We start from the raw sequence: 14,930 nt of genomic DNA, 5'->3' as shown, positions 1-14,930 counted from the left end.
AAACTATATATAATTAATAAAACAAAAAAAAGATCAGATGTCTTAATCAGATGTTAACATCAAACAATTACTAATTCATAAATATCCTTTTAAATATCCTACTTTTAATTGCATTTCTTGAGGAAAATAAGGACTTGAATCATTAAATATTCTCTGTATGCTAAAATGCTGCCTGTTAAGTCACTGTCTTTGGTTTTGGACACAACCCTTCTGTCCTGATGCAATCAAAGACAAACATGTCTTGTGTCTTAGTCTAATTTGATTACGGGTAAAAAGCAGCATGATTTACAGTCCTCTAGAGTCTCTTTTCTGCTCATGTTGACTAGTTCCAGTCTTCATAATCATCATTTATCAATCACGTCCTGAAGTCACAGCTTCACTTTCTGGTATTGCATCCTCCTCCTCCTCCTCCTCCTCCCATGTTTGTTGTTCATCCTGGTCTTTTTCCTGGCTGAGCTCTTTCTGTATGACTCGCTAACACTCTGTTCCTGAGAATCTGCTTGAGAAACGTCTTCTGTCACCACAAAGTGCACACGCACAAAGTTCAAGAATGACGTTCAGTATAATTGAGGTCGTAAAGCGAGGTCACAGTTCTGTGTTTGGAGCATGATGGTGAATCGTGCATGACTTGAGATTGTCCACGAGACTGTCACGCTGCACTGAAGAACGTTACTAACCCGCCCCAGTTCTGCCTGTTCCCGCCTTTCCCTCTGATCCTAAAGTTTTCCCAGTTCTTACTTGAGGTTACAGTAGGTTGTAGGTGGTAGGTCGTCCCGTCTCCACACATACAGTATGAGCGATTGACTCGAGGGCTATATCTGGGCTTGTTCCGCCTGCAGGTCACAGTGTCTCAGAGCAGGACGGACGCTCAGAGCTCGCCCTCCAAAGAGACCAGCCAGGGCAAAGTGAGTTCAAGCCATCAGCTCATCACACTCATCTCTGTCTTTGACTGCTCTCTCTCTCCTAGCAGTCAATGCAGTCTTTTCAATCTCAGCTTCTCTTCTCAATATAACTTACACAGATCTGACATTAGTGTCTTTAGTAGTTGCGTGATAAATCAAGATCTGAATAATTAAATGTTATACAAAAAATATTTTAATATACTTGAATTATTGAAATGTAAAATTTACTATAAATTAAATAATTTATATTATTTATTAAATACATGTAATTATTAAATTATGTTTGTGTGTTTAATATGTATTTAAAACTATTTAAATTTTAAAATAGCTTATAATATTTTATTATATTTATTATATGTATACATATATATATGTGTGTGTTGAGATTTTTTATATCACGTTTTAAATATTAAAATGTAAATATTATGTGTATTATATATTTAATTATTATATAATAATATTATTAATTGTTTTTATATATATTTATATACATTAGAAACAGAATAGTAATTATTTCTACTATTCTTAAACTTAGTTTAAATAATGCATAATGTAATATTTTAATATTAAGAAAATATTTAATGCAAATGATTTTTTAAAATATTTGTATAATATTTATGATTTATGTATAACTGTTTTTAAATAAAACCAAATTCATTAATTAATAATAGCAATATAATGAGATAAGATAGATGAGTGGTTATATCACTCATTGTATCAGCTGATATCAGTATCAGACGATAAAAAAAAAATTAATATTTTTTTATTAAATTAATCAAGAAAATAAAGATTTTTATTTAAAATTTAAAATTAAGTATGAGTTCAAATTTACTTAATTTAATACTTTTATTCAGTATGTTTTTTTTTTAATTTGCATCACAGGGATAAATTATTTAAAATATTTTCAAATAGAGCAATTATTTTACTTGATTTTTACATTATTTTTATTTAAATAATAATAATAATAAATTATTAAGTTATATTGTTTGTGAATAATATATTTTATTTAATCAAGAACATAATAATTTTATAATAATTCATAATAATAATAATAATGTTATTCAGTTAAAATTTAAATAAAACAATTATTTTAAAATTGAATAATAATAATAATAATCAATAATTTTAATAATACTTTATTATAATATGTATTAATGTATGTTTGTAAATAATATCTTTTATTTAATTAATAAAATAATAAAATAAAAATGTATTCAGTTAAAATTTAATATGTTTATTGGTGGCTCCTGAAAATTCGAATTTGCATCACAGGAAATAAATTACATTTTTAAATGCGTTTAAATAAAACAGTTATTTTAAATTTTAATAATAATAATAATAATAATTTATTATAAGAATATATTAATAATATTTTTATTTAATTATATATAAATAAAAAATTACTTTTATTCAGTATGTTTGTTTGTTCAGCATGCTGAATATTCAAATTTGCATCACAGAAATTACATGCATTTTTAAAATATTTTTTAAAGAATTTAAAATAGTTATTTTAAATATTATAGTAATATTTCGCAATATTATTGTTTTTACTGTACGTTTAATTAAATAAGTTTGGTAAGCATAAGACACTTCTTAAAATTTTATAAAAATCGTAATTATTCCAAACTTTTAAACGGCAGTGTGTGTTGAAAAATAAAATGAGTTTGGGATAATTTCGCACACAAAAACATTGTTCAACCACAGATTTTTTTTTTTTCCTCCACCTTTCCTTCTAGAGATCTTTGGGTACTTATATTGGGTTTTTATCATCTAGTCATCTCATTTTTTTTTTTTTTTTTTTGAATCATGTAGTGTGCACCTCATTATTAAATATTCATCAATCACTGAGTCTGAATGTCTATCAGTTTCATTTACTTTAATGGTGATTTTTATTAGCCAAGTTTACAATCAAGGGGAAACGGTGTGTGGTGTTCACACTAACAATCAATGGGACATCTTCATTGTCACTGATGCTAGTTGCTTTTAGATGCTTCTGCTTGTGTCCTCTGTTGTCTTCCCTCTCTAACCTGGTCCTCCCTGGCGTCCCGTCCCCCCCCCCGGCCCGCCGTGCTGTGTTGTAGGTTCAGATAGTCTCCAAAAAAGTGGACTACAGTCACGTGACTTCTCGCTTGGGCTCCAAGGACAATATCAAACATGTTCCTGGTGGAGGGAACGTAAGTAACGTTACTGCATGCGGTGTAGCCGTCGTTCAAACAAACACAGTCATTGTGCCACATGATGCGCTCAGACCCAACAATGAGACGCTTTCTTCACTTACGAACGAATGGGAAAAACGCTGCCAAATCCATTGGTGTTGAGCTGCATTTTCTTAAACCAAATCACGGTGACAGCAGAGGTTTGGATTCTGGACGTTTGTTCATAATCTTCTCTCACACTAACTCACAGTTTCCAGCTCAAATCTGCTGCGACGCTCTTAAAACATCCGCTGTTTTAAGAGTTTTTAGAGATCCTCTTCAATGTTTTTCACATGTTCCTCATCACCTTGTGTTTCATTTCAGGTTCAAGCACTGCATGCTACTAGAGTAGTTTAAAGCCACAATTAACTATCTGGTTACAGCTTTCACTCAGGAGACGAGATGCATCTTTAAACTTAAAAGAAATAAAGATTTATTTAAAGACATTTCTTTTAATAATGGCCATATCGCCCATTTTCATTTTAGCAATAAAGGTTCGATTTGAGCAGCTTTATCGGACGATTGTTTGTGTTCACAGGTCCAGATTCTCAATAAGAAGGTTGATTTGAGTAAAGTGACCTCAAAGTGCGGCTCCAAGGCCAATATCAAACATAAACCAGGTATGAACGAATCCTTCATTCAGAAATGGACATTTAAATGCCTGTAGTGTGTTCATCTCAATTTCATCTCTGATTTTCACTATTAACTAATACTTTTGCCTCAGTAAGCGGCAGGAATAAAAGTATCAGTAATATAATTACTGATAAACAGCTATTAATATGCATGCTAATAAACAACTAGTTAACAGTCAGAATTGTAGGGCCCTATGATTAATCCATTTTATTTTTTCCCAAATTCTATTTTATTTTTTTTTCCAAATTCCGTTTTTTCCATTTTAATTTTTCTGGACTATTTGTATGTTTAAATTACATTTTATTAATCAAAAAGCAAGTTTAATTAATTAAAATGATACAACTTATATAACTTCACATCAATTTATTAAAAATTTAACAAAAATTACATGTTTAGAGCCCAATGAGATTTTATTGTTACCAAATTCTGTTTAAGCGTGTCTGATTATTTGAATGCATAAAAACAACTTAGCTTATTAAAATTTATTTTTACAATATTTTTTACAATATTTAAATATTTCTGGTTATCAAAATGAAGGCGTAAAATATTAATTTAATTTATATTTTAAGCAAATGAAAATTAAACTTTATTTTTTGGCAAACAAAGTCACTATTAAAATTAATGAAATTATGAAATTAATGAAATATTGTGATTATTCCCTAATAAAATAATGTTTTAACAATTTTAGTAATAATAGTAGTAGTATTACAAACATTCTACTAAACAATAGTAATATATGTCTTCAAATTAAACCGAACTTTTATTTTGACGTATTGCCGTGAATACCTTTACATGTCTGTGTGTGTATGATATGACAATGGTTTCTTAAAAGGCGTAATTTCTGTAAAATGCTCATGAAGAAGCCGTTCATATTTAAATAGTATTTTTTGCTTAATATTTAGAAATATTAGTCTATATCATGATTTGATTTAGGTGTAATGACCTACTTTTGATTAATTCTTCCAAACTTTGACAAATTCCACGACATTCTACGTTATACAGTAAAATTTGTGTTTATGGATTCCGTCCACGGAAATCATAGGGCCTTAGAATTGGTCTCTAAACTTAAGTGTTACCTTTTAAACCAGCGGGTTTGTGTGTTTTTCTATAGGTGGAGGTGACATCAAGATCGAGAGCCATAAGGTGAGCTTTAAAGATAAAGCTCAGCCCAAGGTGGGCTCACTGGATAATGTCAATCATGAGCCTGGAGGCGGGAATATTAAGGTGAGTTTGCCATGAAGAGAAGTTGCACAAACTTTAAGGTGTTAATAAGTCAAGTCATACTGTATTCTATATTAAGACATTCCGAAATAAAGACATTATGGAGTTGTTTAGTGTTTAAAGAAATAATTCACCCAGTTATCTATAACAGCGCCCTGCAACATGTCTGCTGAATGAAATCTAATACTTGTTTCTTAATGATTCTAAGGTGCTGGTTTCAAAAATGTTATGCTTTACTGAAGCACGTAGTACTTTCTCATAATATATGATGCTTTTGTAGCATTTTTGCGGTGAAGAAGTCTTGCATTCTCCCATTATCAGCAGAAAAACACCACAAACACATGATTCCTGTTTGAGTCTGAGCGAGATTACAACTATTTGTGACCCAGGACCACAAAACCAGTTTTAAGGGTCAGGTTTTTTTTTAAATTGAGATTTATATGTAATCTGAAAGTTAATAAGCTTTTCATCAAGGTTTGGTTTGTTAGGACACGACAATATTTGAAGATATTTAACTATTTAAAAAAAATCTGGAATCTGAGGTTGCAAAAACTCAAAATATTGAGAAAATGGCCTTTAAATGGCCGGTTCTTAGCAATGCATATTACTAATCAAAAAATTACGTTTTGATATATTTTTGGTAGGAAATGTACAAAATATCTTCATGGAACATGATCTTTACTTAATATCCTAATGATTTTTGGCATAAAAGAAAAATCGATCATTTGGACCCAGACAATTTATTTTTGGCTATTGCTACAAATATACCCGAGCGACTTAAGACTGGTTTTGTGCTCCAGAGTTACATTTGTTCAATTCTAAGCACATTTTCAAAAGTATGAATCGTTCTCAAGACATGATTTTATGCCTAATCCTGATAGTCTGATAGTCCATGAAGTTTTTCATGCATTTTGAGTACTTGTTTTTGTCTAAACATTTGACATTTGACTGTTTTTGTTATTTTTTTATTAGTGCAATAATGCTGATGCATGTATGTAACTTTAAAAGTCTTCATTCTGATTTTGTTAAAAATAAATAAAATAAATATTTTGGAACACAGCATCATTAAATTAGGTGATATTAGGACGATATATTTTTAGCTAATCAGCAGTATATTTTTATTTATTTATTTATTTATTTATACAGGGCTGTGTTATTAATCACGTTCTTCGAAAACCCTCATGAGTTCTTTACAGTATACAGAAATACCTTTCTTTAAAATATCTCGCCTTTAAAAACCGCTTGCATGGAAAGTTTAAAAACATGCTGATATAACATCAGTCTTTTTTTATTTTTCATGCTTTTATGTTTTAAGTCCATGTGTTTTTACAGTTTTCATTCCAGCTCCAAACCAATCACTTACTATGTGTATGCAAAAAAAAAAAATGTTTAGATTTTCTGGTACATTAAAGACTTTTGTCTGATGGAAAACGACCAAATTTCCAAGCTCGTTCTGCTGGGTTCAGGCCGCTGTGATAGTGATGTCACCTGCCCCTCAGCCTATGGCCATCCATTTCAGTCACATGATCACTTGCTCCACCCATTATTATTTTGCAGTCATCCACACTGAACACACATTCATGATTATGATCGCACTGATACCGTTTACTGAGACCTTTGGAAACCGCATGAATTTTGGACTCTTGTTTATATCTGTGATTTAATATTAAACTAGTTTTTATTGAGCATGTTTGACAGTGCATTCATAATAATGCTTTAGTTTAAATTGTCGTATGAGCTGTAAGTTTTATTTTGGATAAAATCTTGTTTTAATTCAGCATCTGTTCATGGTTTTGGGTCTTTAACTTAAGTTTAAATGTACAGTTTGCATATAATGATTGACACGGTTCTCTGTTTGCATGGGTTTCTATTCATTCCCATTCATTCTAAAGTTGAAATAGAAGGTTAATTCAGTTCCACGTGATAGTTTATTGATTATTTTCTTTGTGTATGAAATTTAGTCATTACATTTCAGTCATGATTTTTAACTGTGTAAAGTTTTGCTTTGTTCACTGTACAGATATACAGTACCAGTCTAGCGTTTCATTTTAGAATAATAGTAACCAAAATATTAATAATAATTAAATTTGGACAATCAACCAAAATTTTTATAATAAATTATATAAATAAATATTTTTTAAAAATAATTGTATTACATTTTATACATGTAAATATTATATTGAAGTATATTTAAAGTTTTAAGCAGAAGATATTGGGTTATCACCACAAACATGTCCAAACTGGTACTGTATTTCAGCCACATTCCTTCACCATGCAAGGTTTGATTTATATTCTGTTCAAGCACACGCTCCTGCCTGTGCATCCATTGCCATTTCACCCACATCTCTCCTATTGATGCCCTGCTGTGTGTTTCTAGGCTGAGGGGGCCCAGGAGACAGCTGAGGGTAGCGGGGCTCCCTCTAGTGGTGTCTCGGCCACCCAGCCGTCAGCCGGCGCTGCCCAGGAGAATGGGCTGAAGGAGGGCGCCCCCTGCAGGAGTGAGGAGCTCCGGGACCCGCAGGGCCTGGACTCGCTCATCCCTGAAACAAGTAAGTTTGTGTGTAACCCGGCCCGAGACTCAGAGCCCTGCCGGAACCCCGTCAGACTAGAGATCCTTTAGAACTAATGACTCTGATTCACCCACATTCATATTCCATTCCTCATATTTACTGCTAAATATTATTTGTTTCTTCATCGTTTCATACACACTATTACTTTGTGGCTTTTTTTTGCTTTTAATCTTAATTTTATGCAACATGTAAATTGTTTGATATTTCATTGTTTGGTTTATCACTTGATGAGAGGTTGACCGATTAATAATGCAAAACCAATAACGAAGGTGGAAAAAGTGGATCGCTGATTATTTGGCTGATGGCTTTTATAACCAAAATAGTGAATAAAAACATTAAATGAAACATAGTATTTTTAGTGTAACATTTTAGTTTAGTAAGTAAAATCAAAATATTGCAAAAACTGTGTAACATTTTATTTGTAAGTAAATTAATTATTGAATAAATTTAACTTAATATTAAGTAATAATCAAATCAAAATACTGCATAAAAACATTCTATGTAACATCAGATAATAAAAAAAATAACTCTGTTTAATAATTACATTAAATGTATTTTTTTTTGTAAAATCAAAATATTAGATAAACTAAATGTAAAATCTAAATATTAAATAAAAACATTGTAACACTTCGTTAATTAAGTAAAATCAAAATATTGAATAAAAACATTGGATGCAATCCTGTATTTTTAGTAATAAAAACATTAAATGTAATATTTTAAGTATATTTAAAAATATTGAATAAAACATTATATGTACCATTTTAAGTAAAATCTAAATATTTAATTTCATTTTAAGTAACATTTCATTTATAAGGCATGTCAAAATATTGAATAATTTGAACTTTTTTTTTTTTTAAAGGTAATTAAAATATTAAATAAACATTAAATATAACATTTTGTTTAAGAAAAATCTAAATATTTAGTAAAACATTCAGTGTGTTTTTTTAGTATATAGTTAAAATAAAAACATTTAAATGTAACATTTTAAGTAAACCATTTTAAGTAAAATAATTATACAATTACTTTTATATATTTATATAAAAAATAGAGTTTTAAAGTAAAATCAAGTATTTAATAACTTTGAATTTTATAAGTAATACATAGTGTAACATTTACAGTACAATTATAATTAAGTGTAAAATTTTAAATTGTAAAATACGTTTTTTTAAATACGATATGTTCAAAACTAATTACAATGCATTTGTTATTTGAACGTGTCTGTTATCGGTGTGGATTAATCAATCGGTCGACCTCTGCGCTGAAGAGATAAAGCACATTTTTCTGATCGACGAACCGTCTTGACCTCTTCTTATTTTTCAGGCATCTAACTCGACTTTTTGCTATCACTCTGCCCTTTTCATTTCAACCCCCGACCGCTTCCTCTCCTCCCCTTGTTTATGTCCTGTCCCTCCTCTGTTCTGTCTTTCTCCACACTCTGTGATGCAGATTGAGTCTTTCAAGCTAAATTTCCGCGAGAACGCCCGCTCTCGCACGGACCACGGCGCCGACATCATCACCTGGCCCGTCTCGGGTGACAGCCCTGTCCACCCCCACCTGCTCCGCAGCAGCGTCTCGCTCAACGACTCCCTCGCGACCGCCGGCATCCCTCGCTCTCACACCACCCCGGCCCTCCTCTCCTCCCAGGAACAAGAGGGCGACGCTGGCTCGCTCACCGGACTCCGGACATGATCTCTGTCTTTTCATTGGTCCGCAGCTCTCTCTAAACCCCGCCTCCTACCATTGCTAAGACTCATATGATTGGTGTGCTCCTTGTTGACGTTCTCGATTCCTGCTCGGTAGGGCCGTACATACTACAGTCGTCAGGATGCGTGAAAATTGGCCGCAGTCGAAGGCGGCTGGGAGTGAAAGTTCGCCCGAGAGTCTTTAGACTTAGCTAGTTAGACATGGCTAAACTCACGCTACTCATACCTAACAATCATCACACCTGCTACGTCACTCGTTGTAGAGCATGAATCTAGTTTAGTTTCTTTTTCTTTTTTTATCTGTGTTGCAACTCCTTCTGGACCGGTATTCACATGCCCATCTGATTATCACATACAAACACATCTGGATCCATCTGGACATCATCTCTAGCTGCCTTCAAGTCCTCATGGGAAGTTTGTGCTTACGAGTTATTAACGATGCGATCATGTCATGTGATTTAAAATGGAAAAATCCCTTTTTGACAAAACCAAGAAGCTTGTTTTAGTGCCAAAGCAACAAAATGAAGAGCAAAGGATGTGCATTAAATATGGAATCGATGTCATTTTATTCATTCTAATGTTCATACAAGTTTGCTGGTATGAAGATTTAATCCACATTCACTGCCTTTGGAGCATGCAAAATATCTATAGACACCGCAACAGGCGTAATACAGTAAAAACAGCAAGTAACACGTTTAAAAAACATGCAATTTTAAAATAATAATAATAAAAAAAAAATGAAATACTTTTTATTTCCTCTTCAAAAAAAATGTACAGTGTGGAAACAATTTTCACTTAGAAATTTGCTAGTAAATTTCACAATTACAAAGAAACTGCAAATAACATGTTGCATTAAACATGCTATTTTAAAGTAGAAAAACTGGAATATTATTTTCTTGTAAAACATACCTTTTATTTTATTCCCTCTTTTTAAAAAAAAATATTTTTTTACAGTTTCAAAATTATTTTCGCTCAGAAATTGCAAGTAAATTTCACAATAACAGAAAGGGCAAATAACATGTTGCATTAAACATGCAATTTTAAAGTAGAAAAACTGAAATATTTTCTTGTAAAACATACTGTACTTTTTATTTTATTTCCTCTTAAAAAAAAATATATATATATATATGTATATGTGTGTGTGTGTGTGTGTGTGTGTGTGTGTATATATATATATATATATATATATATATATATATATATATATATATATATATATATAATTTTTTTTTTTTTTTTTTTTTTTTTTTTTTTGGAAACCATTTTTGGTTGTAAATTACAAGCAAATTTCATGTTGAAGTAAAAATGCAATTTTAAAGTAGAATAATTTAAATTTTTCTTGTAAAACATATTTTATTTACTAATTAAAAAATACAGTGGTGGCTTTTTAATAAAAAATAATTCAACATTTAATGTATCCAAAACCTAAAAAATGCAATCTACTCACATTTACTGTAAATTTCATTTAAAGTTTTAATTTTAATTTTTTTTTGTTATTGTTTTTTGTTTTTGCTTTTTACTTTTGCTTATGCTTAAAATGTAATGTGTAGTGTGATTATGACATCTGTCTGATTTCACTAGCTCTCGTCTCGTAAGCACGACCATTCCCGTTGATTTGAAGGCAGCATCATGCAGCATACAGGGCTGTCATGTGACCCTGTCATGTGACCCTCTCACCTCACCCTTGACCCCCAGTAGAGCTGTCATTGAAGCACATAGGCTTTCCGAATCTCTCTAAAACTGTTTCGTGATGGTGTGTTTGAGTGAATACTGTAGCAATGAACTGTGTTGTTAAACGCTTTCTTTTGACTTCTTTTGTTTTATTTTCGTGACCAGCGGATGTTTCCTTTTCCTCGTTATTGTAAAGCAATATAACGTCTCCTACAATGCCTATAAGACATGAAACTCCACGTATACGCACAGCAAACAGCGCTCATAGTGTCAAACGCAGCTCCAGACGGCGACACGAACGTGAAGAGGGTCTGAGGAGGACGTGTAAAGGAAAACAACCTTGTGAAAAAAGAAGTGCACTTAGTGTACTTGAAGATAATTTAGCATTAATTAAATAAAAGCCCACTTAAGTGTACTTAATGTACACGTTAATGGCTACAAGCTTAAGTACACTTTGCAATAATGTCAAATTAAAAGTTTAACTTTAAATTACAGTTTGAGTCATGTTTTTAAATCATGCAGCTTCATTACAAATGTGCAATTAAAAATATATTTAAATACATGACCTATAGGTTTCAACATAAGTGGCATTAAAATATGTTTTAATTTATCATGCATTCATTACACTTTAACCATATTTCAAAGACAAAACAATTATGAAATTGCATATTAAGATGTGCTTGCTTCCTACTTAAGTGGGTCAAAAAAAGTATTCTTAAGCTCAGCTAGTTGCATTTAATATAAATTTGTACCATGATACACTTTTCAATTTCAGTTAACATGCAGTTTAAGTGCATTCCGTTCACACTCAAGTATATCATTTCCCTAATACTCTTTTAAAAGCATGCAAAAGCGTACTTCTTTTTCACAAGGTGAATGAAGGAAGTAGATGTTGACTTGATGCATGAGGGGTTTCTGTTGGCAGTGCGTTGTTGATGTTTTGGCATCGAGTACAGTAGGTACAGTATGTTTTTATATGGAAACGAGGGCCGAGTTTGTGCCTGGTACCGATCGCATCCTGCCTTTGGACGGACGCAGAGACAGAATGTCAGCTTGAAACCTTTTAAGTATTTTAATAGTTGCTTTATGAGAAACCAGTGAAATTGTGAGTGAGTCTGGTGGTGGTTTTACTTCTCTTATTGCATACGTTTCTGCAGGTCTTTTTTAAGAGTAAAAGCTTTGCATTATAGTGTGATCATGCGAGTGGAAAGATTCCTGCGGGGTTTTAATGGTGGAGCTTGTAGCTTATTTCTCTTGTAGCATTTTCTGTTATACAGTAGTTTGCCTGTTCGAGGTCGCACAGAATCACGCGCTTGACATGTAGCCGCTTGGTTTAGTGTCCTTTTGGTGTAGTAATGGGGTAAGAGGACGTGGCTGTACTTTTTGGGTTAATTTCTTCGTCAGCTGTGGGCAGTATGGAGGTCGGACAGATGTTTTTTTTTGTTCGTTTTTTTTTCCCAACGTGCTTTTCTTTTATGAGTATGACGAGTTATTGTTGCATCTATTGCTTATTCTCATCAGACCTCTTTAATCCCAGAACATGCACAGCAATAAGACTGTCAGTGTGACAGACCCCAGATTTTGACTTTTAGAAATCTACATCATGCATGACAACGTTAAGCATTCAGATCATGAAATATTACGCGATCGATTGATCTGACGAATGCATGGCCATGTTAGAAAATCCAGTTTTTGAGAATTAGCTTACGTTTTAGAGAACGAATACAAGTAGGACAGCGTAACTTCATTGTGTATTCTCATTTTTAAAGATTATTTAAATTATTCACATATACGAATTACGGAAAATGCCAAAAAAAAAAGGTTGCGTTAATTTACGAATTGATGATTTTTGGGCAATAACGGTTTTTATTTATAGTCTTTTTTTTAGTCTTTCAGAGAAATGAGAAGTGTGTAAATATTAGGCTAAAATCTGAAGGGTCTTTCGTTAAGGGCCTTTAGTGTTCGGTTCCCTGTGCCTGAATGACCCCCGAGAACAATCATGCTATCATTTATAGTATCTTTACGTGTATTTACAGTTGATTTCCCTATGGTTATATTGCTATCTCTTGTGAATGCATTTAATGTTGGCACAAAATAAAATGAAAGAAGCTAAGGGGTTGATATTACGTATCTTTAACGGCTGTTATTCATATTATTTTATTGTCATTTTGGCCCTGCATTTTTTGCAGAGAACAAATATATTTAAACTCTATTAAAGCACATGTATTTGGCCGCCGTGTCTTTAATGTTGTGGCGAGCTTGGTAGCGCTTACGCCGTGATGATGCCAGGTGGGTCACGTCCAGATGGGGCATCGATATTTAGCCCACGTCCTCTTAACGTCTTCTAATAACTTCTAATAACCCTTTATGTTTCTACGAATCTTAGTCTTACGAGAAAAAGATACTCTGGATAACACTGTCAAACTAAAATGGGGGGGATTGCATTGAATGTGTTTCAATTGCACAGATTTTATTGTGCCATGAAGGACCAGGGCATCCTGTGGAAGCAGGGAGAGGAGAGGTCCAATTATTGTCGTTGTTGTTATTATTATTATGGTTATGATTTTGTTTTGTTTTCTTATTTGGGAGTAATCTGGGAGAGATGTTGCCCTGGAACGTAATTACACTCATGAAGATGTACAACCCTAAAGTAACACGGAAACTAAAGAAACATGACATTAATGTGCAGTAGATTCGGTTTCTTGAGATGCAGTAAGAAGCTCTAAGCTGATACGAATAGAACATTCGGAAACCAGGTGAGGCTGTTTGCCAGACTCATCATTTGCAAGGTTTTTGTTGGTTTGTTTTCCTTTATTTTTTTGAGTTTTTCCATGAAAATTGAATTTCATTATATTTTTTGGTTTGAATGAGGTGTTTATTGTGGTTAATTGTTAACTATGATGTGATTATTAAACATTAAATAAAATAAAGTGTTTAAAACATGCTGTAGGTGTTGTGTTTTCTCTTTATATATTAAGACAATAAAGTATATTAAAGTTTCGTGTCCCCAGGATGATGTCTATGCTTCACCCAAAAAAAAGAAGTTTGTTTTAAATTGTAATATGTCTTATAAGTTTATAATTTTAAATTTCTGAGCATTAATTTTGATTTTCTATTTGAAAGAACAAGGTGTGACTTGTGTTTTAAAGTCAGGATATTGATTTTATTTATTTATTTTTTTTATTAATATATTTGTTTTTAATCTTTGAAAAATACTTAATGTTCAGCTAGTCAGTCATAAAAAAAACGTATAAAACCGTAAGGATTTATATTAATATTTATATTTTTCATATTTTTGTAGTGTATATTACATCAGCCAGAAAATTAAGTCCTACTTTTTTTTTTTTCTTAAAATTTTGCATTTATTTCGCTACAGTCGGGTGCAAAAGCGCACCAAGTGTGAACCGGTTCTTTTTATTGAGTCTGTTTAACGATTCTGAGTCATTCAGTAAGTGAATCACCGAGTCTTTTTTTCCGGGTATGTCTGTTCATATGACAACTTAAGCTCATTAACAGATTTTTTTTGTTCCTCTTAGAAATTAACATTGATATGTTTACAAAATAAAGTGGTCACACTTTACATTAGGTGGCTTTAACCATGTACATAATCCATATTGTATGGCAAAACACAATCTTAGTGAGAGGTTTGGTGGTATGGGTAGGTTTAAGGGAGGGTTAAAATGTATTTATAAATGTAATTACATACAGGTATTTTTTTTTAAATATAAGTACAATGTGAAAAACATGTACGCAATAAGCACATTCTATCAAATGATAGATTTAAATCTAAGTACATAGTAGTTAAGGCCACCTAATATAAAGTGGGACCGATAAAGTGATATTTAAATGGCTCAGATATAATCAGAATAAAGAGTGACAGCATCAGTGGTGACATGGATTTCTAGAATAGGGTAAGTATTTCTTAGAAATAGTCCTAATTTTGTCAACCATACATCAGCTGGGTAATGTGTTGTAATCAGTTGTGGAAAAAGTGTTTGCATAGTAAAATGTGCTTGCTATACACCATCAAATATA

The 14,930-nt window shown here is 32.1% G+C and overlaps 2 protein-coding genes across 11 annotated transcripts in view; both read left to right on the top strand.

The window, feature by feature from the left end:
* Positions 1-9,538, top strand: part of LOC127155534 (microtubule-associated protein 4) — a 78,398-nt gene extending 68,860 nt beyond the window's left edge. For 6 of the 10 annotated variants that reach the window (XM_051097799.1, XM_051097806.1, XM_051097803.1 and 3 more), the window contains 6 exons: positions 840-905; positions 2,984-3,076; positions 3,636-3,717; positions 4,842-4,954; positions 7,329-7,500; positions 8,842-9,538. In XM_051097799.1, the coding sequence (XP_050953756.1) occupies positions 840-905; positions 2,984-3,076; positions 3,636-3,717; positions 4,842-4,954; positions 7,329-7,500; positions 8,842-8,849 (534 nt within the window). In that variant the 3' untranslated portion in view covers positions 8,850-9,538. The remainder of the gene's footprint in view (positions 1-839; positions 906-2,983; positions 3,077-3,635; positions 3,718-4,841; positions 4,955-7,328; positions 7,501-8,841) is intronic. The other 4 variants (XM_051097798.1, XM_051097800.1, XM_051097801.1 and 1 more) reach the window with 4 other exon arrangements.
* On the top strand, positions 8,962-9,538 carry LOC127155536 (microtubule-associated protein tau-like). Its single transcript, XM_051097808.1, has one exon. The coding sequence runs from the start codon at positions 8,962-8,964 to the stop codon at positions 9,208-9,210; it is 249 nt and encodes an 82-aa protein (XP_050953765.1). The 3' UTR covers positions 9,211-9,538.
* Positions 9,539-14,930: the final 5,392 nt, after the last annotated feature.

Source organism: Labeo rohita, chromosome 24 (genome assembly GCF_022985175.1).
Source record: "Labeo rohita strain BAU-BD-2019 chromosome 24, IGBB_LRoh.1.0, whole genome shotgun sequence".
Taxonomy (NCBI): domain Eukaryota; kingdom Metazoa; phylum Chordata; class Actinopteri; order Cypriniformes; family Cyprinidae; genus Labeo; species Labeo rohita.
This window is presented reverse-complemented; position numbering and strand designations above follow the sequence as displayed.

Bases quoted from the DNA above. Each gene is read 5' to 3' on its own strand.
- LOC127155536 (XM_051097808.1), top strand. From the start codon at position 8,962: ATGCAGATTGAGTCTTTCAAGCTAAATTTCCGCGAGAACGCCCGCTCT.